Source organism: Diadema antillarum, unplaced genomic scaffold (genome assembly GCF_040938485.1).
Source record: "Diadema antillarum isolate AM-2024a unplaced genomic scaffold, OU_Dant_1.0 seq00001410_RagTag, whole genome shotgun sequence".
In the NCBI taxonomy this organism is placed as follows: domain Eukaryota; kingdom Metazoa; phylum Echinodermata; class Echinoidea; order Diadematoida; family Diadematidae; genus Diadema; species Diadema antillarum.
This window is the reverse complement of record NW_027272164.1, coordinates 1,205,520-1,230,000: the sequence shown is the minus strand read 5'-3', so window position 1 is coordinate 1,230,000 and position 24,481 is coordinate 1,205,520. Positions and strand designations below refer to the sequence as shown.

Below are 24,481 nucleotides of genomic sequence, written 5' to 3'. Positions count from 1 at the left end.
AAGATATACACTGGCATTATTTACGGGGGTGTAGCCTCTTCAAACGAGAGATTTGCGTCATGTGAACAAAATTAAAAAGGTACCAACCCATTTCACATAGTTTTCCAGTGTATGATGAGTATTCAACAAACAGAATATGATATATGCGTGGTTTCCTGTTTTCGTTTTATATTGTATTTGTTCGGATATAACAAAATTTCGTTATAATGAAAGAAAACGGCCGGTCCCGAGCATTTCTTTATAACGGGAGTGCACTGTACTGTAGAATGATATACCGTATAATATGTGATGTCATGTTTCATGCAGTAATGTCCTGAAAAGCAAAGTTCCACTCTAGTAAGCAAATTTCTCATTTCCACAAACTATATCCTACTTTTATAGGAACAGAATGAAGAAAAAAAAATTGTGTTGATTTGCCCTTTGGTATTTGTTTTCTGTTATTAGCTGAAGGGGGAGCCCCAGCCCTGCCCCACCCGTCAACCTTCAGCCAGGCCTGCCTGCCCCTGGTGCCCCGATGCCAGGTGGGGCCTACCCACCAGTACCAGGCAACCCTGCAGCGGCGTACCCCCCTCCCCAGCAACCCTCCACCAACCAGCTGGCGCCGGGAGTGCCACCGGGGCAGCACGCACCCCCATCCACGCCCGATCAGGGGGCGTATCAAGCAGGCATGCCCGGACCAAGCACAGGTAGGGTCTCCGAATTGTTTGATACTTCTAAAAGTAGAGATTGCAATGCATACAATCTTAAGGGGAGACTTTGGCAGTGTCTGCAAACAAATGAATGAATGAACGAACCAACCAACGAAGGAACAAACAAACGAATGAATGAAAGAATGAATGAAAAAACAAACAAACAAACAAACAACAACAAGCAGATGAACAAACAAACAAACAACAAGCAAATGAACAAAAAACAAAACAAAAAACAAATAAACAAAGACACTCATTGGTCCGTTGCAATTTTAATGGCGGATATGTCTCAGTCTTGATCACAGTGCCAGCATTACATTAACCCAGTGAGGACGAGTCCCGAGTATACTCGAGCAAGCGTCTATGGGAAATGCGTGTTGTAGCAAAATCAAACTGTCCTCAGTGGGTTAATTGATGCCTGATATGCTGACCCATTTTTTCTGTAAAGCTGTCATAGCATTCAATCTTTCTAAAAAGAACAAAGCATCCTAATGATAGTTATTTCATGTTAAACTTGCTAACATATTCTTAAATTTAGTTGAAATAGTAGACCTTATTCTTGCTTATGTACATATCAGTTTGATACACCTCCAGGTATGTTTATTCTGGTCTTGTACTTCAACAGATATGAATAGATAAATGAATAAATGATCAATTAGTAACCTGAATTGACAGGGGTAAAACCTCAATGGTCAAATTCCAAGGTCACCAACATTGTGTTGAAATGGCATTTTCTAGTCTTAGCTTCAATTAGGGAAGTCCATTAATAATATTATCTTATATAACAGATTGCTCTAATCATTCATTCTTTCATTTGGTTTTCCATTCCAGGGTCAGTGCAACTTCGACAGCAAGACTTTGACAAGGCTCAGAAATTCTGCAAATTTGCTGTTAGCGCACTCCAGTACGAAGATGTCCCTGCGGCAATAGATAACTTGGAAAAGGCGCTGAGGTTACTTCGAACTGGCCGAGAATGATGCACAGTGTTGCCTGTCTATATGTATGTATGTGTGTGAGAGTGTGTGTAATGTGTCACTCTGTCAGTTAATGTCCTTTCTGTGAAAAACCAATATGTATATTATACATATCATTATGGTGAATGTAAATGCGTGAGATATATGACAAAGTGATACAGCTGCTGCTTATTTCATTTTGTTCTGACACACGAGACCTTATGAGAATTATCTCATACCAAAATTGTTCTACAGCCGTGCCATGAAATGACTATGATCGTTTTTCGCCAAGCTCCTATTAATTATGAAAGACGACACCGTAAGAACGCTTATTGTATTGTCCATTATGCGTACGTATTACATCTGAACTGGTTGAAGCAATATATGTTTTTCCTGGCAATCCTTCGGAAAAAAAAATCAAAACAAGTAGTAAACCCATCCCATGATGTATTAGGTTCTTTTCTGCATTTGAGTACATGTACTGGCAATGCAAAAACAACAAGAGAAATCAAGTGTCTGTTCTAAATTTGGCAGTTCTAGGATCTTGATCATGTTTTACAGGTAGAGAAAAACCACCAATTGCGAGGTACAAGAGTATCTAGCATCATGTGTCATGGTCATACTAACAAATTCATCCTGTTTGTATCATTTCTGGAGTTAATGAAATAAAGTAAAATTAAGTAAGACAGAATAGTCATGGAATTTCTATAGTCATGCAGTCGTAGCAGCATGTTTAACTTAGCATGCCAAAGTGGCAAGTTTGTAGGATGGCGTCATCTTTGAGGATTGAAATTAAAAGGAAGAAGAAAAAGAGGTAAATAGTTGGAAATTATGTAGCTTTGGACATATCTTTCACTTATTTATTTCGTACTGTAAGATGTTATTGGAAATATTTCATCATTAAAAGGTTTGCAGTAGAGTAACATTTTGCAAGCAATGTGGAGTTGGGGAAGGAAAAGTTCAGTTGCATTTGTACATTTTGCAATTCGATGTGTGTAATATAAAATGTTTTGAGAAAGTTTACTATTCTCAAAAGTATATTTTTCTTTTTATTGCAATTAAAGTCCTCCTTACAGTCTGTGTGTATTAGAAAAGAAAATTGAAACTGCAACCGAATAGCTTTTTGGTAGAATCTACTAAACTATAGTCATTGTTTGCAATTCCGATTATTTTAGTAAAAGTGCTGGGAATTCAAACAATTTGAGAATGCCTGTATAACCTCTGTGTTAAAGTTTTAAAAAATCTTGCAGTACAGTTACCATAGCAACACTGACAATGCCCCCAATTGATTGGTTATTACCCAGCTGCTTCCATGGTTACTGTAAGATTTCAAATGATCTACAGCGCTCCCTGCAAACAAAGGCCATTTCTTGAGAAGTTATTCCAAGACTGTGGAGTAGGGCCTAACTCTTTGGTTGTCATCGTCTATTAAATGTCAGTTTTACTCATGCGTGATAGCAAAGTTCAGGTTTATTGTCTATCAATTCATGCAGTTATTGTGTGTGATACACTTTTTTATTTTGTGCACAAGAGAAATTATCCATTATTTTTAATACATTAAGCTCTTGACAGCTCGTAAACTAATTTTATTTTGCCAAGTTACTAGCATGCGATGTGAAGAGTTATAGACAGGTACATCAATACTGTACTGCCACAATAAACGTCTCTACCAACCAGGCCAAACAATGCGTTGTAGGGGATGTTTCATCCCAAAATGATGAAAGCATTACAAGATATCTTTCATGTACTTTGATCAATATTGGTTGTCAAACTGTTCCCATTCCCAGCAAGGCCAGAATTTGTACCTGCAATAAATGTGTGATGATGGCAATCAGAATCATGAATTCTGTGGATGTTGAGTCTGTCAATTTTAGAGGATGTGTTCCAATTTATGAAAATGAGGCAAAGTATTGGCATTGCCATAATGTGTGTGAATACATATCAGAATATATACATGTACATATATAACTATGAATCCAGCTTTAGGAAGACATTGCATGCTCATAATTACTTTATTATTAATAACATATATATTATTGATAGTAAAGTAATCATGAGTATACAATAAAGAGAGAGAGAGAGAGAGAGAGAGAGAGAGGTATAAAGAGTGTTTAGTTTATACACACACACATACATATACAATGTAAAAATATACATATTGTACACTTACATGCTAAAGAAAATAAAAAATACCAGTTTCCATATCAAATTGTAGAGTTTCAATGAATTAGAAGTACATTGTACATGTCATGACATTTTAATGAGGCGAGTTGCTACACTTCCTTACGACATAAAATGATGTAACAGGTTTTTGTGTGTGAGTGTGTACAAAACTACAAGAATGATGAGGTGATACATGGTATTATCATCACCTTACCTACTTTTCACTTGGGGTAGTGACTGGTATCACCTTTCACAACCTTACAATTCCCTTACTTTACAAAAATCTTTTTTGTGTAATTGAGTAAACTTCACTCTCCAGCTAATGTTGAACTTGTATGTTCAAAAGTGACATTGGAATACAGTGTGAAGTTTTCAATTTGTTGTACAGTGTACTCTTGTTAGAAAGAAAACAGTTATAACGAAATTCCGGTTAAAACGCAATAAAAATTCAGGCTGCAACATTATCGGCTCTATGTATTTTTATTGTTTATTTTTTTTGGTTATAACGAAATTTCGATATAACGAAAGAAAATTGCCAGTCCTGAGGACTTTGTTATAATGGGAGTTCACTGTACTAGTAACTTGTGTGTCAATTTCTTTACTCAATAACAAGATGTAAAGTGAACTAGAGTTTGTAGGTATCCCTTGATACACTGTGTATCTGTTGAATAATCTGAAGTACTTTACTCTGGGTGATGTTGAAACTTGCCCTGCCAAGACAACAAAAGTCAAGCAAACAATAAAGACAAATATTATTTGTTGGTGAGTCCTTTTTTTGTGTGTGTGAAAGACTTCTTAATCAGATAAATCATCTTTATTGAGTTTTCTATGATTTTCTCAAATAACGTCATTACGAATATAATTTACATCACCACAAAAGCACGAACAATTTGTAGAATTCCTAACAAGCTGTGTAGTAAAAAAAAATATGATGAGGTGTGTAGGGTCATTATGCAATGAGATGGTTTAATTTAGCACAGTGGAAAACTGTTTGTTTGTTTTTTACATCACTCCCATGGACAATATATACAAACCTGAATACAAAATATAGCTGCAAACCATTATTACTTTTTAAGGAATCATCAAGATTGTCTGTCGTTCATCTCAAGTCTTTACAAACACAATGGAGACTTGATTGTGTATGTACTGTATGCCACATGTGTACATTAGATTGACTAATATCCAATATTTGTGGCTGTATATTTCATATTTTGTGGTGGACAATGTACACTGAATCATGACTGGTTCACCAAAAGGCACATGTGACATGTACATCATAGGTTATTAATCTATATACAGTTAGCTATAAGATCACTGAAGATAAAAATAAATCATTGTTAAATAGACACTCGTATACACAAGCATACTTAATCCACTGTACAAATGTAATTTGATCACATTGGATTCGACTCAATACTATTAGTTGATCAAAAGCCAATTGTCACAATATATTGAGATGATGCTATGTACAATGAGGTACTAAGTTAATTTGATTTGAAAATTGCAGAATAAATGCACTAAAACAGGAAGAGAATAAACTCAATTTCACTTGCATCACAAACAGAGATAATTTCAACTTTTAACCACAGTCAAGGCACAGATTGAACAGTTGGTCTTCATACTTTCATACGCTTTTCATTACTTTCTGAAAGACAGTTGAACATCATAGTTGTTAAAACAAATGTAAGAACAAAAGCAACTGGACGGAATGTAAGCAAGGTAAGACTTGCTCATGCACAGGACATGTAGCTACACTGCTATTCCCCATTGGATACAATTACAAATTTATCTGTTAGTTCAGGGTGTGCAAAGCAAGCACTCTACACTCTTACACGATAAAGATGAAAAAAAAATGCATATTTATGAATAACTAAATAAAAATAAGAGTAATGAAGGTTGTGACAAATATAGACACATGTCCATAAAAACACTGACATTTAAACCCTTGCCCCATTTTGTTTCCATACCTAGTTGAAAAAATGAGTTGTTGGAAATATAACAGAAAATTTAAAAATCATTAATTGAAGTAGAGATTACGTAAGACTCTGTGCATTTGTAAATTCCAAAGAATATGATTCTATGTACATGCAAGACTACATCGTGAAAATTTGAAAGACAATGTGGCTGACGTGTACATTTCGGGAGTTTTGCATCATGCTGAGCTCCACAAAGATTAGGAAAGGAATATTACAGAATGCCAGCTCTTGCAACTGGAAGCCTTGAGATTCATTTCCGATAAGCTCTGCAGTAGAACTGTACATCATTCCACCTTCTACTGTTAAATAACCAGGGCCCCGTTTTATCAAAAGATATTGATTTGATTTGATTGATTTATGGTCCAATAAGGAAATTCAGTTTTCACATGGTTTGACATAACAGACATAATCAATTGTAAATTCCCCTACCACACAGGCTGCCATTGACTTATGATAGAAATCAACTATGTAATCAATTATAACTCTTCATAAAACAGGGCCCTCAATTGACACAATACATTCCACTATTAAAGCTATAGACAAATTGGAATACACTGAATCTATGAGTACTTATATCACTGTCATGGCTACCGCATTAACCCGCTGAAGACGAGTCCCGAGTATACTCGGGCAGGTGTCTCTGGGAAATGCATGTCGTAGCAAAATTTGCCTGTCCTCAATGGGTGAAGGTGATCTTTCTAATGACCTGTGACTTGGAATTCTTGGAGCTTGATGTAGAGTCAAAAATGTACCAATATGCCACAAAGTGTGGTGCTTAGCTACAGATTGCATTGGCTCAACTATAAGGTTGAGGTTTTCTGTTGCCATGACTACCAGATCATAGCCGCCTTGATCTTCTTGTACGAGCTCTCCACTTCCTGGAGACACTCGTGGGACTGCGCCTTGGCATGCTTGATGCGCGCCCGGTTCATGTCCACCGCATCCTGGATGTTGCGCAGCGCCCTCGTGGTCAGAGGGCTCTCCTGCGAGGCCTGCTCGATGGCGCCCCGACAGTCGGCCTGGATCTGGTCGTCCAGTTGCTGGAGGCTGGAGATGGCCGAGGGACACTCCTTCAGGATAGTTCTACTGGCCACTGCAACCTGGATATATGTACACGGGTCATAGGTCATGAGAGTGTTTAAAAGCAATTTGTTATTAAGGCATTGTAACATCTCTTTCCAGTTTTTTGTGGGAAAAATAGGGCTACAAAGTCTGTAGACAGAGTAAATGTGAAAAAGATCTGCAAACTTTTTTTTTTTACACGGTAGCTTATACGGCAACTTGTATGGTAACTTGTATGGTAATTGGTATGGTAATTTGTACTATAACTTGTGTGGTAACTTGTGTGATAACTTGTGCAGTACAATGTATCTCATTTGGTATCTAAACAGGCATCACCACATTGGAATCTCATTTGTCATCAGTATCATCATCCTCATTATAACCACTATCATCACCACCACCATCACCATCATTATTACCATTATCATCACCAACACCAATAGCACCATCATCACCATCACCATCAACATCAACATCAACATCACCACCACCATCATCATCATCAGTATAACTATCATCATCACCATCATCACCATCACCATCAACATCAACATCAACATCAACATCACCACCACCATCATCATCATCATCACTATAACTATCATCATCACCATCATCACCATCACCATCAACATCAACATCAACATCACCACCACCACCATCATCATCATCACTATAACTATTATCATCACCATCATCACCATCATCACCACCACACCCAGATGCTCTCCCATCCGGTGGTCCTCGTAACTCACCTCTGAGTGGAAAGTGTTTAGGAGACTCCTCATGTCCTCTGATTTATCATCCTCCTCTCTCGTCTCCCCCCGTACCAGGAGCTGAATGAAGCCCTTCTCATCCTCCGCCTACGACAAGGAAGATGTTCACATGCATCATTAATCCTTTGTTCAGTGGTTTGCAAATGCGGGAAGTAATATACCATAAGCAATTCTCATCAATTTTAAAAACAAGCACAAATCTGCTTCAGACAATGGCACAGGAAAAGGAATGGAAACGTATCAAATACATAGCCATGTAACTAGACATTACTTGGGTTGAGAGATGACATTCATTGCAGTGCAGTAAGAGTGCAAAATTCTATGGCTATCACCTCTCTTGCATTGCCAATTCTACATTCTCTAATAAATAAGCACTCGGAGCATGATGGAATGTCATGTAAGATGAAATAAAAGGGCAGATGACAGAAACAATCATGCATGAAAACATGCCATCATGGATTACTTTTGTTATCTAGATACACTTATCACAATCATCATCTAGGATATTCATCGTGAGCAACCTGCAGTCAGTCAAATAGTGATAAATTTGTGTCAAGTCGCAAAGCTCCAGTCTGTCAAATGGCAGAAAAAAGAATAGACAGACTGTAGCAGTCTGTCTGTAGAGTGGCAGCTGGTTGTCTGGCATGGGACGAGAAAGCAGAACTCACCAGTAGTTCCAAGTTGTCTTCTGCCAGCGATGCCTTCAGCCCACTTACGCAATCCTCCATCGAGCACTTGGGGCCCTCCTCCACCACCTCAGCCTCCATGCACTGGGTTTTAAAGAGGCGCACGGCTCGGCGGTACGCCAGCCTCGTCTCATGAATCAGCGCCATGTGACGGTTGCAGCTATTCAATAGATCGTCCAGCTGTGTCGAACAAAGATTGAGGATGGGAAGAGACTAGAAATTAATACAAAATAACAACAAATCTGTAGAATCTATTCATATCCATCAAATAAGTCTGAGAAGTGAATCTTATAATATAAGATTCACTTATTATTCACATATTATGTACAATTGGTTGGCCATGAAAAAGAAATCAGTCTGAACTGAGCATTGAGTATTGGCCATTTCTATTTACTCTAGAAAAGGGCAGATACATGTATGTTATCTGAATATAAAGCTGTTCAAAGGGACATTCTGAATATATTTCCTTGTGTTATCAAAGTAGACGTGCATCTGCTTAGACAACATTCACCCTTGGAAATGTATGAATGAAATGCACTTCACTGCAGGTATTTGTGCAAACATGAAATTCATCTCAGTGCAGAGTCTGAAAGATGAGTAAAATGATTGCTCTGCAGTTGTCACTCCTCAAAATATTTTCAAAACGTGGAATAGTTTGTCTTTGTGATGTAATACTGAATGTATTTTTTTTGCAACTTTCTAATGCCCTTCTATATCGGTTGATAACTAAGGATGTGAATATTTTGGAAAAATGTTAACGATGTACAGAAATATGCACATCCACAAAAGTATATGCCAGAAATGTTCACTAAAATTGGCCCAGCACAGACAAACGAGTGATTGCCTGAAGCTTTTGAAGTGCTAGGTTTTCTTTTTTATCAAAACACTGACCTCTTTAATGTCTGTCTTCTGCAGTGGCTCAAATGCCTTGGGGTCCCTCTTTTTGACCTTTGGCCTCTTGATCTTTGCCCTCTTGACCTGGACCGCAGCCATCCTGTCCTTGGTGCGGTCCTTCAGCTTGCGCTCCAGGAGATGCCGGACCAGAGCCTGGACGGCAGCGTGAACACCGCCCTCAGAGTTCTTGGCAGAAACAGCCACGCTGTGTGATTGTGCCAGAAAGATGTATAGACAAAACAGTCTTTTAATGAGAGTGGAAAGTCCACACATAAACACACTGCTACATTGCACATGCACAAGTATACTTGTACTATTATATACAACTGTTTCAATGGAAATGACATGTTACATCATCCTCATGTAATGTCTTTAAGATGACCAGGTTAAAAAAAAGAAAGAATATATCACAACTGACTAACAAATTGCCCTTCTTCCATGTAAATAGGCACCAATTATTTGGTGTTTTAATGATAGCCATGAAAAACTAGAAATATCACTGAAGGTGATTAATACCCCCGCCCCGTGACGACAGTCTTACCCAAGGAATGATCTTTCCTTGATCTTCTGCCATTTAAATGCCGTTACCATGGCAACGCAGCTTCCGACACGTCCGAAAAATATGTCTTGCACATCTTCCCACCAAGACTATTGTGTGTGCCACATTTCATAAGCTTTTGTCAAAAACTGAGGAAGTAGTTCAATCCACAAGATCTTTCCTTGATCTTCCGCCATTAATATGCCGTTACCATGGCAACGCAGCTTCCGACACGTCCAAAAAATATGTCTTGCACATCTTCCCACCAAGACCAATGTGTGTGCCACATTTCATGAGCTTCAGTCGAATACAGAGGAAGTAGTTCAATCCGCAAGATCTTTCCTTGATCTTCTGCCATTTATATGCCGTTACCATGGCAACGCAGCTTCCGACACGTCCGAAAAATATGTCTTCCACATCTTCCCACCAAGATCAAGGTGTGTGCCACATTTCATAAGCTTTGGTCAAAAAACTGAGGAAGTAGTTAAATCCGCAAGATCTTTCCTTGATCTTCTGCCATTAATATGCCGTTACCATGGCAACGTACTTTCGAGTACTGTCAAAAAATGCGTCTTGCACATCTACAACCAAAGGCGCACATCTGTACCAAGTTTCATGGAAATTGGGCAAAAACTGAGGAAGTAGTTTGCAACACAAAATTTTCCATCATTTTGGCTCATAATATGTGAGCTGTTACCATGGCAACATACTTTTTTTGTCACTGTCAAGAAATGTGTCATGCTGACCTATATCCTAAGACAAACATTCAATATGAATTCCATGAGAATTGGAAGAACACTGATGAAGCAGTTTTGCCATGAAGCATTTTGCCCTATATTTTACCAATAACATGCCGTTACCATGGCAACGCACTTTTTGCCACTGCGGAAATATGTGTCTTGCACATTAACATATTCAGATGAACATCTGTACCTAATTTCATAAAAATTGATCAAAAACTGTGGGAGGAGTTCGCGACGCAAGATTTGTACCCATTTTTGCCCATAATATGCCGTTACCATGGCAACGTACTTTTGGGTACTGTCAAAAAATACGTCTTGCACATCTACAACCCAAGGCACACATCTGTGCCAAGTTTTATGGGAATCGGTTGAAAACTGAGGAAGTAGTTCGCGACGCAAGATTTGCAACGGACCGACCGCCCGACCGCCCGACCGCCCGACCGCCCGACCGCCCGACCGCCCGACCGCCCGACCGCCCGACCGCCCGACCGACCGCCCGACCGTCCGCTGATTCCTATATACCCCCTTCAAACTTCGTTTGGCGGGGGTATAAAAAAATCATGGGTATACATACACGGGTCGGATTAGTTTGAAGGAATATATCCTCTCATCATACACTAGAGCAAATGCCAAAAGGTGACTGCACAGGCACACTTAGGGCTCTCTGTGGGTTTATATTTTCTGTGGCACTCTGGACAAACATGTGATACTGGATATCATTTTCTCCCCACCTGCCAACAAAGCCATGCTTCTCAGCGATGTCTTCCAGGAACTGGATCTCTGGTGGAACCTCCTCCACCTCCTGCTGCTCTTCATACTTCCAGACTGTCACCTCCTTCTTTTCTTCCTCCTCCATCGCTTTCACCTTCTCTCCATCTCCATCCTTTCCTTCGTCCTTCTCCGGATTCTCAATCCCTCTGTCCTTCTTCTCTCCTCCCAAACTTGCTCCGTCTCCGTCCGCATCACCTCTCCCGTCGCCATGGCTCCCATCATCCTCGCCCTTGACGATGCGATCCTCGGGTGTGACCGAATCCCGGTTATCCTCAATCAGTGGAGATTTGTCAGTGATCTTTGAAACATCCTCCTCCTCCTCCTCCTTCTCCTCCCTTTCTGCCTGCAGGGCTTGCCTTTCTTCCACCTGTTGGGAAACAAAGTAAATTCCCCAGTTCAAGCTAAGTAGTGATACATCGTTTGTTCTTCAACCTTCATAAAAATAGAACGTGGATACATCAATTTTCAAAGACAACATAGAAATCCATCTTGTAAAAAGTTGGTATCAATTCAGAGTGCAGAGGCATTCACAGTATGTTCTTCAACCACGACAAAGAATAGTACATGGATGCATAAACTTGCAAGAGACGTAGTGCAGAAATCCACCTCAGTATAAAGTGCAACACTTCACTCCTCTGTACTCCGATGTGATGTCAATGATACAAGCAGGTTACAGTCATCTTTCTGGTCATAACTGACTTGACCCTGATAACACTGAGTACACAAATTGTATATTGCTCACTGAGAACTCCATGTCTTTGTTCGACCATGGAAAACAATGGGGTGCTATAGTGAAGATTAGTTCTTATGTGGTTAAATGAGGCCACAACTTCAAGTTTTATATACTAATGGTGTTTCTCTATGAGCTTGAATGCTTGTGGCCTCTAAACACACACAGATTTATAACTGTACAACAGAAATGATAACAACAACAACATAAAAAACAACCAAAATCCCAAACCCCAAAACCAACAAAAGACTGTACTTATCTAATCTACAGATCGCAAAAAAAAATTATAGCACTAAGTACATTTTTGGGGGTATGCTGATAACTCTATGCACATATATTTTTCACAAACAATGTATGGAGATAGAGACGGGGTATTTTTAAACTCACCAAGTCATATTTATTGCCGAGGAGAAGTACGGGGATCTGTGTGTGATCTGCCGGCTCATACTCTGTGACAACCTTTGACCCCTCGGGGGTGCTGACGACCCGCTTCTTTGTCACCACAGCATGGTTGAGGATGTCTTGTTTCCATGTGGTTCCCAGCTCTACGCTCTCTGGGTCAGCACTGTTAACAATAACTGCAATATGGGCGGTACAGACAGAGTGTGAAGCTCATGAAGCACTAACCAGGCATAGATGTATTTCAAAAATTTAATAAATTGGTGATTAGGTACCTAGCAATTCGTGATTTACCCAGAAAATGACAATTTTCAAAAGCATGAGATGCTACTAAATAAAATAGATGATGATATCAAGATGAGGAATTGTCTTGTTCCATAATCCTTCTTTATGTGACCAGAGGACACACCCCCATGAAGACATGGACTGGAACATGAGACAAATACTGTCAGAGTGGAAATTTTCGCGGTGATGAAATTTCCGCGCATTTTGCACAACCAGCAACTAGCGCCAAAATGAACAGCACATTAATATTTTTGCTTGCCATGTGTTCCAGTAGTTGATGTCTTGATTCAGAAGAATTAAAATCATGCGAAACTCATCTTACCTCGCTGAGCGCGAAAAATTAGTCGCGTGAAAATATCCACTTTTACACTAGTTGACCCTTCTGGTGGTGACTGGTAGTCTGTGGTAGCCAAGTTGTCATCCAAACTTGCCAAAGGCATTATACATTCTGAATACACAATGGCCTCCCTTGGTCTTACAGCTTTGTTAACAGCATTATTTCTCTATGTTAGCAGCCCGTGGACAGTTGTCATGGTAACCCCTCCAGACACACTTACCAATGGCTGCATCTACATCCTTGTAGTAGCTCTGTCTCAGATCCATCTCCTCTCTACCTGGGAGGTCCCACATCGCTATGGAAACCAAGGTGTGTTCTGGGACATTTACCTTCTTCACCACATTTTCTGCACAGAGAGAGAGAGAGAGAGAGAGAGAGAACAGTAAGCACAAGTAAAATGTGATTTTTCTAGACACTGCAATCATGGAACATTCACGGTATAAATGTTTCTACTTGTGGGCTTCAGCCAGTTGCTGGACATTATATTCAGAAATGTGAGGGTCACACAACAGTTAACACAAGTCTGACGGTCCAAGCGTGGTGAAGAAATCACTGTCAGGCCAGAAACTTTTAAGGAATTACCTAATTCAGTGGTCCAACATGACTAGTAAAATGTAAAAAAAAAGTTGTTGGGGCCAGTCGAAATACAGACCAGGACCAGTAAATTTCAGGTTTGGAACAGCAAAATATACATGGAAAAAACTGGTTATATTCTGGACCAACCTATCCTTGTCAAAAAATTAGAAAAAAAAAAAAACGGATTAGTGTGCAGCCCTTGTTTACAACATGTACACTGTGTAAGACACCATCACTATTTCAAGAAATGTGATGGAATAATTCTCACCAATGCTGACTGTGGTTGTGGGTCTGTAGCTGTAGTCAAACTGGTTCTTGAAGTAGCGCATGAAGACGCTGGTTTTTCCTGTCTCTGCATCGCCTTTACAAATGAGATTATGGAGGGATGTTAATATACTAGTACTAGGCATCTGTATCATTCATAAAACATGCACTCTAATGAGCTTTCAAAAGCAGGGCATTTCTTTAATTATGATATATATATTTTTTTTGCTTTCTTGTAAAGCTCTTTCTGTCTGGTCATATTCTGCTGTTTCACAAGTAAAAACAAAACTTTTAAAACAAAACAAAAGCAAAGACTTAAACAAACAACTTGAATTAGCATTTTAGATTCTTTGAGAGCGACTAAATGTTTATATCATCCTAAAATATCTAGTATCCATAAGTTACATTGTGTTATTAAATAAGCAGGACAACATCACAATACAGAAAAGGTTGCTATTAAAGTATCTGCAGAAGACTTTATCAGATAATTAACTAACATTATAATTATCAGTTCCACGTTCTCCTTTGTCGCACTGTTCAATTCTTGGTTTTACTTGAATTTCTTTAAACTAAAGTCAATTCCTCATGATATATTTGTACACATGTAGATTCCTATATCAAGTGGATATTAAGGTTAACCAGCACCAACAATTGTACCACACACAGAAATGTCATTAAATCATGAAATAGATAAACTCAGTAAATGTGAATAATATTACAATGATGTGATGTAAACTTACCTACTAAGACGATTTTGAAGCTTGGAATCTCTCCAATGCCTGGATCTAGTGCTAGGAGAAAATTGGAGACGAAACGGTTATCAAAGACCAATCCCAATTAAATTACATCATGTCACATCATAATCAAACTTCACTTTTACTGGAACCTAAAGATTGTGTAAAACTAGACCGACTTTACATTGAGTCTCTGAAACAATGTGGAGCAGGGCATGAAACATATGTATATATATATATGTCATATATAGGCATAAGACAGTATAGTATTCCACTGGTCAGACATACCTTTTTCCTTTTTCCTTTATTTCTTTGATATAAAAAATGAAGAAATGCAACATAATTCACACATAGTACTGAATAGAGGGATGACATAGGTCATCATAACAAGGTGGTAAAAAAATCAGATAACAAAAAAGAACAAGAAAAGAGAAGTGAAGTAAAGTGAAAGATTGGTGTCCCGTAAAAAAAATAAAAAAATAAAACAAAAAACAAAAAACCAAAACCAAAACCTTAAAGGGACTGTACAGTACTGGTTGAGGTAGGGATTCATGTTTTGAACATTCCTAAGTGAGATAATGAAAAGCCTTTTATGAAATATGAAAGAGCATGCAATTTTAAGAAGGATTCAACGTTTATTTGATGAAAATTGGTTTTCAAATGGCTGAGATATCCAAAAAAGTGCTAATAATAAAAGGCGACATGCCCCAACTTTATTAGTTATCTCTTTGTTTCACCTTGTTTTTGGATATCTCAGCCATTTCAAAACCGATTTTCATCGAATAAACTATTGATACCCCTTAGAACCGCACGCTCTTTGACATCTCATAGAGTGGTTTCTGAATATCTCACAAAACGTTAAAAGCTAAATCTTCACCTCGACCAGAACTGTGATGGGATTACCTGGCTGTAAAGAGTTGAAATACACAAGAATGAACAAAACTGCAAACTAAGAAATGAATCAAACATTTAAAAAAGTGTGACTCAGTACCTAAACCAGGCGCGCCGGAAGCAGTTTTGGATTGGGGGGGCAAACATTGGAGGGGGCTCAAGATTAGACCAGGCATATGTTACACAATATACACATACACACACACACACACACACACACACGCACACACATCTATTATATATATATATATATATATATATATATATATATATATATATATATGTGACACTGCACCTCAAAACAAACAAAAAGTCGCCAGACATGAATTTTTAGTTAAGACCATATCCTGAAAGAGCAGACTTTAAGCTTTAAAATGATGTATAACTCAAATCAAATGGACTCTTCTAACGTATCTAAATATTGGAAAGAAAGTACAAACTCAGGAAAAGTGCGAACTGAGAAAAGAGGCTCTGAAGTACAGTGTCTATTCAAGCGCTTAATCTTTACCAAACCGTGCTGGCTGTGCGATGAATGGGACAAAAAACAGGAAGTAAACCACCAGAGTAACAACAATGAAGGGATTATCAGATAAAACTAAAATCAAGCATGCCTCATTAACACATTCTGTCCATAATTAATGCCAACTTTCAAAGCAGTAGCACTATCCCTTCAAAAGTTATTAGAGTTGAAAGTGAAGAGTGTGGACAAGGTTTTTCAGAAATGAAAAAGGGATTCTAAAGACACACCTAATCACACTATTCTACCAAAAATGTTCGAGACAAACTGCTAAAAAAACACAATTTCCTGCCCGTTTTATGATACCAAATTTTAGCATAATGTAAAAAAAGACCCGCTCTTTCAGAAAATATGAAAAAGTCAAGTTCGGCTAGGTTGACACATTTCACTTATTTTCAGTCTCACGCAAAATCAGTGTGTGCGACTTTATGTTCGTTTTGAGGTGCACGGTCACATATATAAAGTGGCGTACGGTGGGTCGAAACATGGGGGGAACCATAAAGTAATTTTGACGGTCTGTATGCTTGTGCGTGTGTGCGTAAGCAATAATGGGACTACAATACATTACGGAATGTGATACATTCAACAAAGCAGTCATTGAGGAACATTGTAAGTTTTCCTTACATGGATTATGGAATGACGGTGTGAAACGATCGACAAATTATATACTGTCAGCAACATAAGGTGAATGGCATAACAATAAAATGCGAGCGAGCGAAGCGAGCGAGCTTGAAAATTTTGATATTCTACAGTTCCAAAACTGGAGTTTTAATTGTAGCTATATATTTCGCTTTGGAAATAAATGGGGGCGCATCGGGCGCAACTGCTGGCAATTATTGGCAGCAACATTAGGAGAATGGCATAATGATTCAATGCGAGCGAGCGAAGCGAGCAAGCTTGAAAATTTTGACATTCTACTGGGGTTTGTAGCTATATCTGTCACTTTGGAAATTAATGGGGCGGCGCATCGGGCGCAACTGCTGGCAATTACTGGCAGCAACATTAGGAGAATGGCATAATGATTCAATGCGAGCGAGCGAAGCGAGCGAGCTTGAGAATTTTGACATTTTACAGTCCAAAAACTCCCGTTTGTAGCTATATCTTTCGCTTTGGAAAGTAAGGGGGGCATCGGGCGCAACTGCTGTTACTGGCAGCAACGTTAGGAGTGGCATAACGATTCAATGCGAGCGAGCGAAGCGAGCGAGCTTGAAAATTTTGACATGTTACAGTCCAAAAACTCGCGTTTGTAACTATACCTTTCGCTTTGGAAATTAAGGGGGGGGCATCGGGCGCAACTACTGGCAATTACTGGTAGCAACATTAGGAGAGTGGCATAACGATTCAATGCGAGCGAGCGAAGCGCGCGAGCTTGAAAATTTTGACATTTTACAGTCCCAAAACTCCCGTTTGTAGCTATATTTATCTTTCGCTTTGGAAATTAAGGGGTGGGGGCATCGGGCGCAACTACTGGCAATTACTTTCAGCAACATTAGGAGAATGGCATAACGATTCAATGCGAGCGAGCGAAGCGAGCGAGCTTGAAAATTTTGACATTCTAGAGTCCAACAACTGCCGTCGTAGCTATATTTTTCGCTTTAGAAATTAAGGGGTAGGCGCACCGGGCTCAACTGCTGGATGCGAGCGAGCGAAGCGAGCGAGCTTGAAAATTTTGACATTTTACAGTCCAAAAGCTGCCGTTTGTAGCCATATTTTTTCCCTTTTATTCATATATATACATATTTATTTTATTTTCTTTGTTTATTCATTTATTTTTATTATTATCATCATTATTATTATTTTTTTTTTTTTGGGGGGGGGGGGCTTTTTGGGGGGGCAAAAATGCGTTTTGCCCCCCCACTTTTTGGATTGGGGGGGCGGCCGCCCCCCCTGCCCCCCCACTTCCGGCGCCTATGACCTAAACCATATTTGACTAGATCTATCCTATAACTTTATACTCTGACAGCAGACATACACTTAAGTACATGTATACAAAGACCAAGTACATGAAGAAAGGAATGTCTCATTTTCTATGCATTTATTTGGGACACTGACATACATCTGTTATATGCTGGCCTGCTGGCCTATCTCACACAGGCACACATTTTCTTCATGGAGCTATCAACAGGTGATTAAATATTTCATTAGATACAGTGTTAACCTAGGGAGCTAGGAGTAGGATCACCTGGTCATGCCCACTGACACTGTCCTTGTCCCTGGATAGTGGATTATCTAGGTAGTATACACAGGTACGCTTAGTATACTAATAGTAGAAAACTGGCATCGAATGCAATTCATGCAACTTACCATATCCACTGCTACATCCAGTCCCCATCTTGCAGGCATACCAGCTATGAAAAATTCACGTAGATATATGTATTTGTCAAAATAGGATTGTATTCGCAAAACCTTCGCAGTAATCTAGTGTGTGTGAGTGAGCACATACAGGCAGGCAGCAGATCCACTTTCTTCGTGCCCCGAAGCAGAGGGTATACTGTACGTGCAACCTGTCCGCAGTGTACGGAGACCGAGCGAGACACCGAGACACTGCTGCTGCGCTTCCTGTTAATTACTCCACGTTCAGTTATATCACAAAATTGAGGTTTATATTTCGTTAAATAAATTTGTTTGAATACATATACGTATCACTAATATTATAAATACACAAAATATATTCAAATAACAAATGAAATTGCTTGAAATATTACGTAAAATTAAAGTCATATCCTCTCTAACAACCCGCTACTGGCTTGGTTGCCTGGTGATCGCAAAGGAGTTTACCCGTTGACGTCATACCAGTGTACGGGTGCACAGGTGCATGCAATGTTCAAGAGCACACGGTACGGTGCGTTCGACAAGCCACTTAACAGGCTGGTGCGAGTTGGTGGAGTTCTCGGATCGTTGGATATCCAGTGGTTGGAATTTGAAAATTAGGTCATCAACTGTTTTACACTCTGAAAGTTTGTTAATCTGGCAGACAGTATCGGGAAAGTGTTATTATTATTGTAATATCCATCCCTTATTCTCGATGGTTCAATACAAGATGTTATAACACGTCTCTGTTGTATAGTTAACTTTTGACAAAACAAAAGCAAAGCAAAAATCTTACCAAATCTTAGCCCAAAACAGAAACCTCTTTTTTAGGCGTAAGAAAAATAAATCAGCTGACATGAAGAGTTTATCGTAAAACTATTCAAGTTCATATGTTTCCTGCTCAACGGCGTAGCCAGGATTTCATCTTAGGGGGGGGGGGGCGGTTAGTGTGCGAGGGAGCGAAGCGACCGAGCCCGAGCGAGCGGAGCGAGCGAGGGGGGGGGGGGGGAGGGTGTGGGAGGGGGATGTCCCCCCTCCCACGGTAAGAACTTTTTGCATTTTGATGTTGTAAATGGTGCAATTTGATGCATGTTTTTGCGCGTTTTATCGACGTGAAACAGTCCCACTTGTTTATGGTAGCAGTTTATTTTGATGAAGATTATTATTGAACAATTTGCCTATAAAAGGGTATAATTTAGATACACTTCTTGTATTAATTCTTTTCACTGAATATCATGAACGCGACTGAACCCGAGCGAGCGGAGCGAGCGAGGGGGTAGGGAAGGGTGTGGGAGGGGGGTGTTCCCCCTCCCACGGTAAGAACTTTTTGCATTTTGATGTTGTAAATGGTGCAATTTGATGCATGTTTTTGCGCGTTTTATCGACGTGAAACAGTCCCACTTGTTTAATGGTATATAACAGTAAATTTTAGTGTAGATTATTATTGAACAATATTTGCCTATAAAATGGTATAATTCAAATACACTTATTGTATTAATTCTTTTCATTGAATATCATGAACGCGACTGAACCCTAGCGAGCGGAGCGAGCGAGGGGGGAGGGGAGGGTGTGGGAGGGGGGTGTCCCCCCTCCCACGGTAAGAACTTTTTGCATTTTGATTTTCCAATGGTGCAATTTGATGCATGTTTTTGCGCGTTTTATCGACGTGAAACAGTCCCACTTGTTTAAGGTAGCAGTACGTTATATTTTAGTGTAGATTATTATTGAACAATTTGCCTATAAAATGATATAATCAAAATACACTTCTTGTATTAATTCTTTTCACTGAATATCATGAACGCGACTGAACCCGAGTGAGCGGAGCGAGCGAAGGGGGAGGGGAGGGTGTGGGAGGGGGGTGTCCCCCTCCCACGATAAGAACTTTTTGCATTTTGATATTGCAAATGGTGCAATTTGATGCATGTTTTTGCGCGTTTTATCGACGTGAAACAGTCCCGCTTGTTTAAGGTAGCAGTATATTTTAGTGTAGATTATCATTGAACAATTTGCCTATAAAATGATATAATAAAAATACACTTCTTGTATTAATTCTTTTCACTGAATATCATGAACGCGACTGAACCCGAGCGAGTGGAGCGAGCGAGGGGGGAGGGGAGGGTGTGGGAGGGGGGTGTCCCCCCTCCCACGGTGAGAAATTGTTGCATTTTGATGTTGCAAATGGTGCAATTTGATGCATGTTTTTGCGTGTTTTAACGAGTTGAAACAGTCCCAATTGTTTAAGGTTGCAGTATATTTTAGTGTAGATTATTATTGAACAATTTGCCTATAAAATGGTATAATTTAAATACAGTAGTCTTCTTGTATTAATTCTTGCACTGAATATCATGAACGCTGTCTGTTCAGCAATCAAACAGAAAAAGCATGCACACGAGGGTGTAGATAGGGGCATATCCCCTGCCACACGAAGGTGATTTTGCGTTTTCAGACCTGAAATTCAGCGATCTGGTGCAAATTTTTCATCGAAGTGTTAAATCACGGAATTTAGCTCTTATTCCGAATGTGCACCATCTGTGTGTATGTATAAAGTCTAGTGAGGTAGAGCTTAGGGGAAGGGGGATTCCCCCTCCCGCCAGTGGAGCTTTTGCGTTTTTAGAATTGAAATAAAGCGATCTGGGTATAGCCACAGTCTACTTCTATGCATGACGGGGGGGGGGGGGGGGGCGAGCAGGGAGAAGGCGTGGGCGAGTGTTATCTCCACCCTTCCCTTCCGATGGAGCTTTTGCCTTTTTAAGGTTGAAATTGAGATATCTCGTATACGCATATTTTGATGGAATCAACATTTGGGAAATCACCAAAAAAAAAAAAAAAAAAAAAAAAACTGATGGGGGGGGGGGGGCTGAGGGAGGAAAGGGTCGATTAAAAGGGGAATTCCCCTTATACATGAGGGAACCTTGAGTTTTCGGAATATAAGTGATAAGTCTTGTGCACTCAGAATTAGTCATAATTTTTTGTAAATCTAAAAAGTGTACTTAGCTAGGGAAAGAGGCACAGAGGGGGAGGGTTTGGGAGGGGGTACCCCCTCCCAAGCACGAGAGATTTTGCATATTTTGAATTGAAATTCAACGATCTGGTGCACACTTTGAGTGAAATATTCAAAAAAAAAATCTTATTTGATGAAAGGTTGCAAAGGAGACCCGCTTCATGTGCATGCATACAGTGTACACGCATTTTTTTTGTTCCGCCTCCCAAATCCCCGGTCCAAATCTTAGGGGGGGGGGGGGGCGACCGCCCCCATCGCCCCCCCCCCCCCTGGCTACGCCAGTGTTCCTGCTACTGGGCACGTCTTTGTGGCTTCACTGTTTAGTTCAATCAAAATTATTCAGTTTTCTGTACTTAAAATCTCACCGAGTATATAATATACGTCTCGCTTATATGTACTGTATATGCATGTATACACACGTATATTCTTTCAATCGTTTCCGATATTCCCGAAAAAAAAAACCAAAATCTGTTAACAATGTATTTGCACTGAGGTGCTAAAGGACGTACAGACAAACAGACAAACCAGCAAACAAACACAAAATCAATTTGTGGAGGCAGTGACAAAGTTTTAATAGTAAAATTTCACTTTCTCTAACACGTGACAATAGCAATCAATACATACTAGTATACGATACATGTATATATCTGTATACGCTGCATTCCTAGTTTAGAGTTACTTTCTCATGTGAAATTTAGCTTCCCGGCAGTCTCTATTTCGTCAGGTAATATAACAGAGGTATCATTAGGACAAAATCATCATATTTGAACTGCATATTGAGGAAGTCAAAGGGATTGTATAGTTTTGGTTGATACCTAACTTCATGTTTCTAATATTTTTGGTGAGATAATGACAAACCTTTTATGAAATCTGAAAGAACATGACAAATTCCAAGAGGGAATCAACTTTTATTTGATGAAAATTGGTTTTGAAATGGCTGAGATATCCAAATACAGAGCAACCTTAATAAAAGGTGGGACTCACCTATCATTACATTCGCTTTGTTGTACTTTGTTTTTGGATGTCTCAGCCATTCCAAAACCGATTTTCATCAAATAAAGTTTGAATTCCTCTTAGAATGGTATGCTCTGCACTATTACATTTTCATAAGTGGTGTCTTGGTATCTCGCAAAAAGTTAAAAGCCCAATCCTCTTCTCCACCAATACTATACCATCCCTTTAAAATAAACAGAGACTTGATCAATCGATCAAACTCTCTTCGTTCAAACTTCTAAGATGGCGAGATATTATATTATGTTTAGATATATACAGAAAATTAACAAGTATTTTACATAGACTTCATTACGATTGAATATACAGTCATGTAGGTCTATATCAAAGGTGATTTTTGTTTTTGTATGGTATTCTAACTTCTTGCTTTCTATTCTTCATTCATTTCATTTCATTTTATTTCATTTCCGACAAAAGTATACTCTATGATATTTGTATATAAACAGAGTAAAGTGCATTGTACAATGTGATTTTTGCATATTCAAAAGATATTTAAATGCACGTCATTTTTTACAATGAAACAAAACATACTGCACGTATTAGATAAAGAAATGCATGGGCAAACTGTAACTGAATCGTAACAAAGAAAAAAAGTCGGAAACGGACGGGACTGCTAAAAAGCCTAGCTTGTAGAATGCAGTCCCCTCGTGATAAGTAAATTGTAATGATACATGTACTAGGAATCAAACGAAACAATAAGACACATTGCTTGGGAAACAGAAGGAATATAAAACAAATCATACGCACACAAAGTTAACGCACGTTTACACAGATTGAAACAAAGCTGCTCTCTTATATACATATGCGTGGAAAGAATAGACAGGAGGTCAAAGGGCAGAAAGGGACAGAAAGAGGAGGACAGGGAAAGGAGCAAAGGAGGAAGAGTTCAAGGGTCGATGCCACAGCACATGAGAATAGTCTTACCGAGATATGGACTGTATGAATAGTGTGTTATAACGATTATGAAATAAATCAAACAAAGTTAAAACGTTAAAGCAATGAAATAAATTTGCGGCTCTTAAAGATGCAAGTCCCCAGTGATATAAGAATTAATAGATTTTTTTTTAATTAAAAAAATAAAGGTGTTAAAGCTTAGAGCTTCTTTTATGCTCCTATCAAGAAAATTTCAGAATTTAGGTCCGGCAAAGGAGAATATAGATTCAGTAAAAATCGTCCTAGACAATGGTAAATGAAATTCATTAGATTGTCTGGTGGGATATGAATGTACAGTTTCATTTTGAAGAAACACAGAATCAAACACAAAAGGAAGGGAATGATTTATTAGTTTGTCCATAAACTGTCCTAAATTTAAACAATACAAATCCTTAATTTTTGAAATATTATTTTGATGAAATAAGTCATTAGTATACATCTCCACGATTCTCTACAAATAATACGAAGAGCTTTTTTCTGCAATAATAATATTGAAAGAAAGATATTATTCAGAGGGGTGAAGGCTCAGGTTTGAGTTTCTTCAGTTTGTCTCCCTCTACAAATGAATGCGATCTTAACAAATTTTCATTTGTAGAGAGAGACAAACTGAAGAAACTCAAACCTGAATAATAATATTCTTTCTAGATACGAGGAATAAGTGCTACCCCAGCATTGTATTCTTATTACAATGCTTGTATCATTTGCAGTTCTCGATACCATTGAAAAACAATCAACATGATTAATGAACTCTGCTTTTAAAAGTGGTTTACTCCCAGAAATATTGCAGAGTTGACACACAGACATTTTCACTCCTTTATCACCATGACCGAAGATTGCGACGAAAAGGAAGGGCACACAAGATCTTAGTTTGATTAAAACAAAGAGTAATTCGATACGTGTGGTGGCACAGAAATTTGGCTTGATACTATAATAATATAAATCAAAAGAAAATTTTCATGCCAAAATGTTATTTGTATTTACGTATTCATTTGTTTATTCATCTATTCAGTATTCTTTACCCAGTGAAGCCCCATCAGTGGTTTATATACTGTTATTCTTGGAGGGGGGGGGGGGCCTTCAACAGCAAAAAAAACAAAACAAAACAAAACAAAACAAAACAAAAAACCCCACACAATAATAAAGTAACATTTAGTTAAAGATACAAGATTTATGTGAACTTTACAGTCTATGAATTGGATCATAATGAGTTACAGGTATAACAAAAATTAATGCGACACATAA

At 38.9% G+C, this 24,481-nt stretch overlaps 2 protein-coding genes across 2 annotated transcripts in view; one reads left to right on the top strand and one right to left on the bottom strand.

Moving 5' to 3' along the window:
- LOC139709133 (vacuolar protein sorting-associated protein VTA1 homolog) overlaps nt 1-2,921 on the top strand; it is an 11,746-nt gene extending 8,825 nt beyond the window's left edge. The window contains 3 exon segments of the mRNA XM_071621094.1: nt 445-477; nt 480-686; nt 1,521-2,921. Coding sequence (XP_071477195.1) covers nt 445-477; nt 480-686; nt 1,521-1,666 — 386 coding nt within the window. The 3' untranslated portion in view covers nt 1,667-2,921.
- A 3,573-nt stretch (nt 2,922-6,494) lies between these two features.
- LOC139709161 (uncharacterized) lies at nt 6,495-18,316 on the bottom strand. The gene is made up of 10 exons (XM_071621118.1): nt 18,289-18,316; nt 14,583-14,633; nt 13,847-13,939; nt 13,223-13,348; nt 12,369-12,559; nt 11,212-11,618; nt 9,197-9,404; nt 8,288-8,485; nt 7,599-7,706; nt 6,495-6,881 (listed from the first exon to the last, which is right to left on the bottom strand). Exons 1-10 carry the CDS (start codon nt 18,314-18,316, stop codon nt 6,612-6,614), a joined length of 1,680 nt encoding a protein of 559 aa, XP_071477219.1. The 3' UTR covers nt 6,495-6,611.
- Between the last annotated feature and the right edge of the window lie 6,165 nt (nt 18,317-24,481).

Bases quoted from the DNA above. Each gene is read 5' to 3' on its own strand.
- LOC139709161 (XM_071621118.1), bottom strand. From the start codon at position 18,316: ATGGGGACTGGATGTAGCAGTGGATATG. The intron at 13,940-14,582 runs GTAAGTTTACAT...TCATTTGTAAAG, and splicing joins CTTCAAAATCGTCTTAGTAG to GCGATGCAGAGACAGGAAAA. The intron at 6,882-7,598 runs GTGAGTTACGAG...ACATATATCCAG, and splicing joins TAAACACTTTCCACTCAGAG to GTTGCAGTGGCCAGTAGAAC.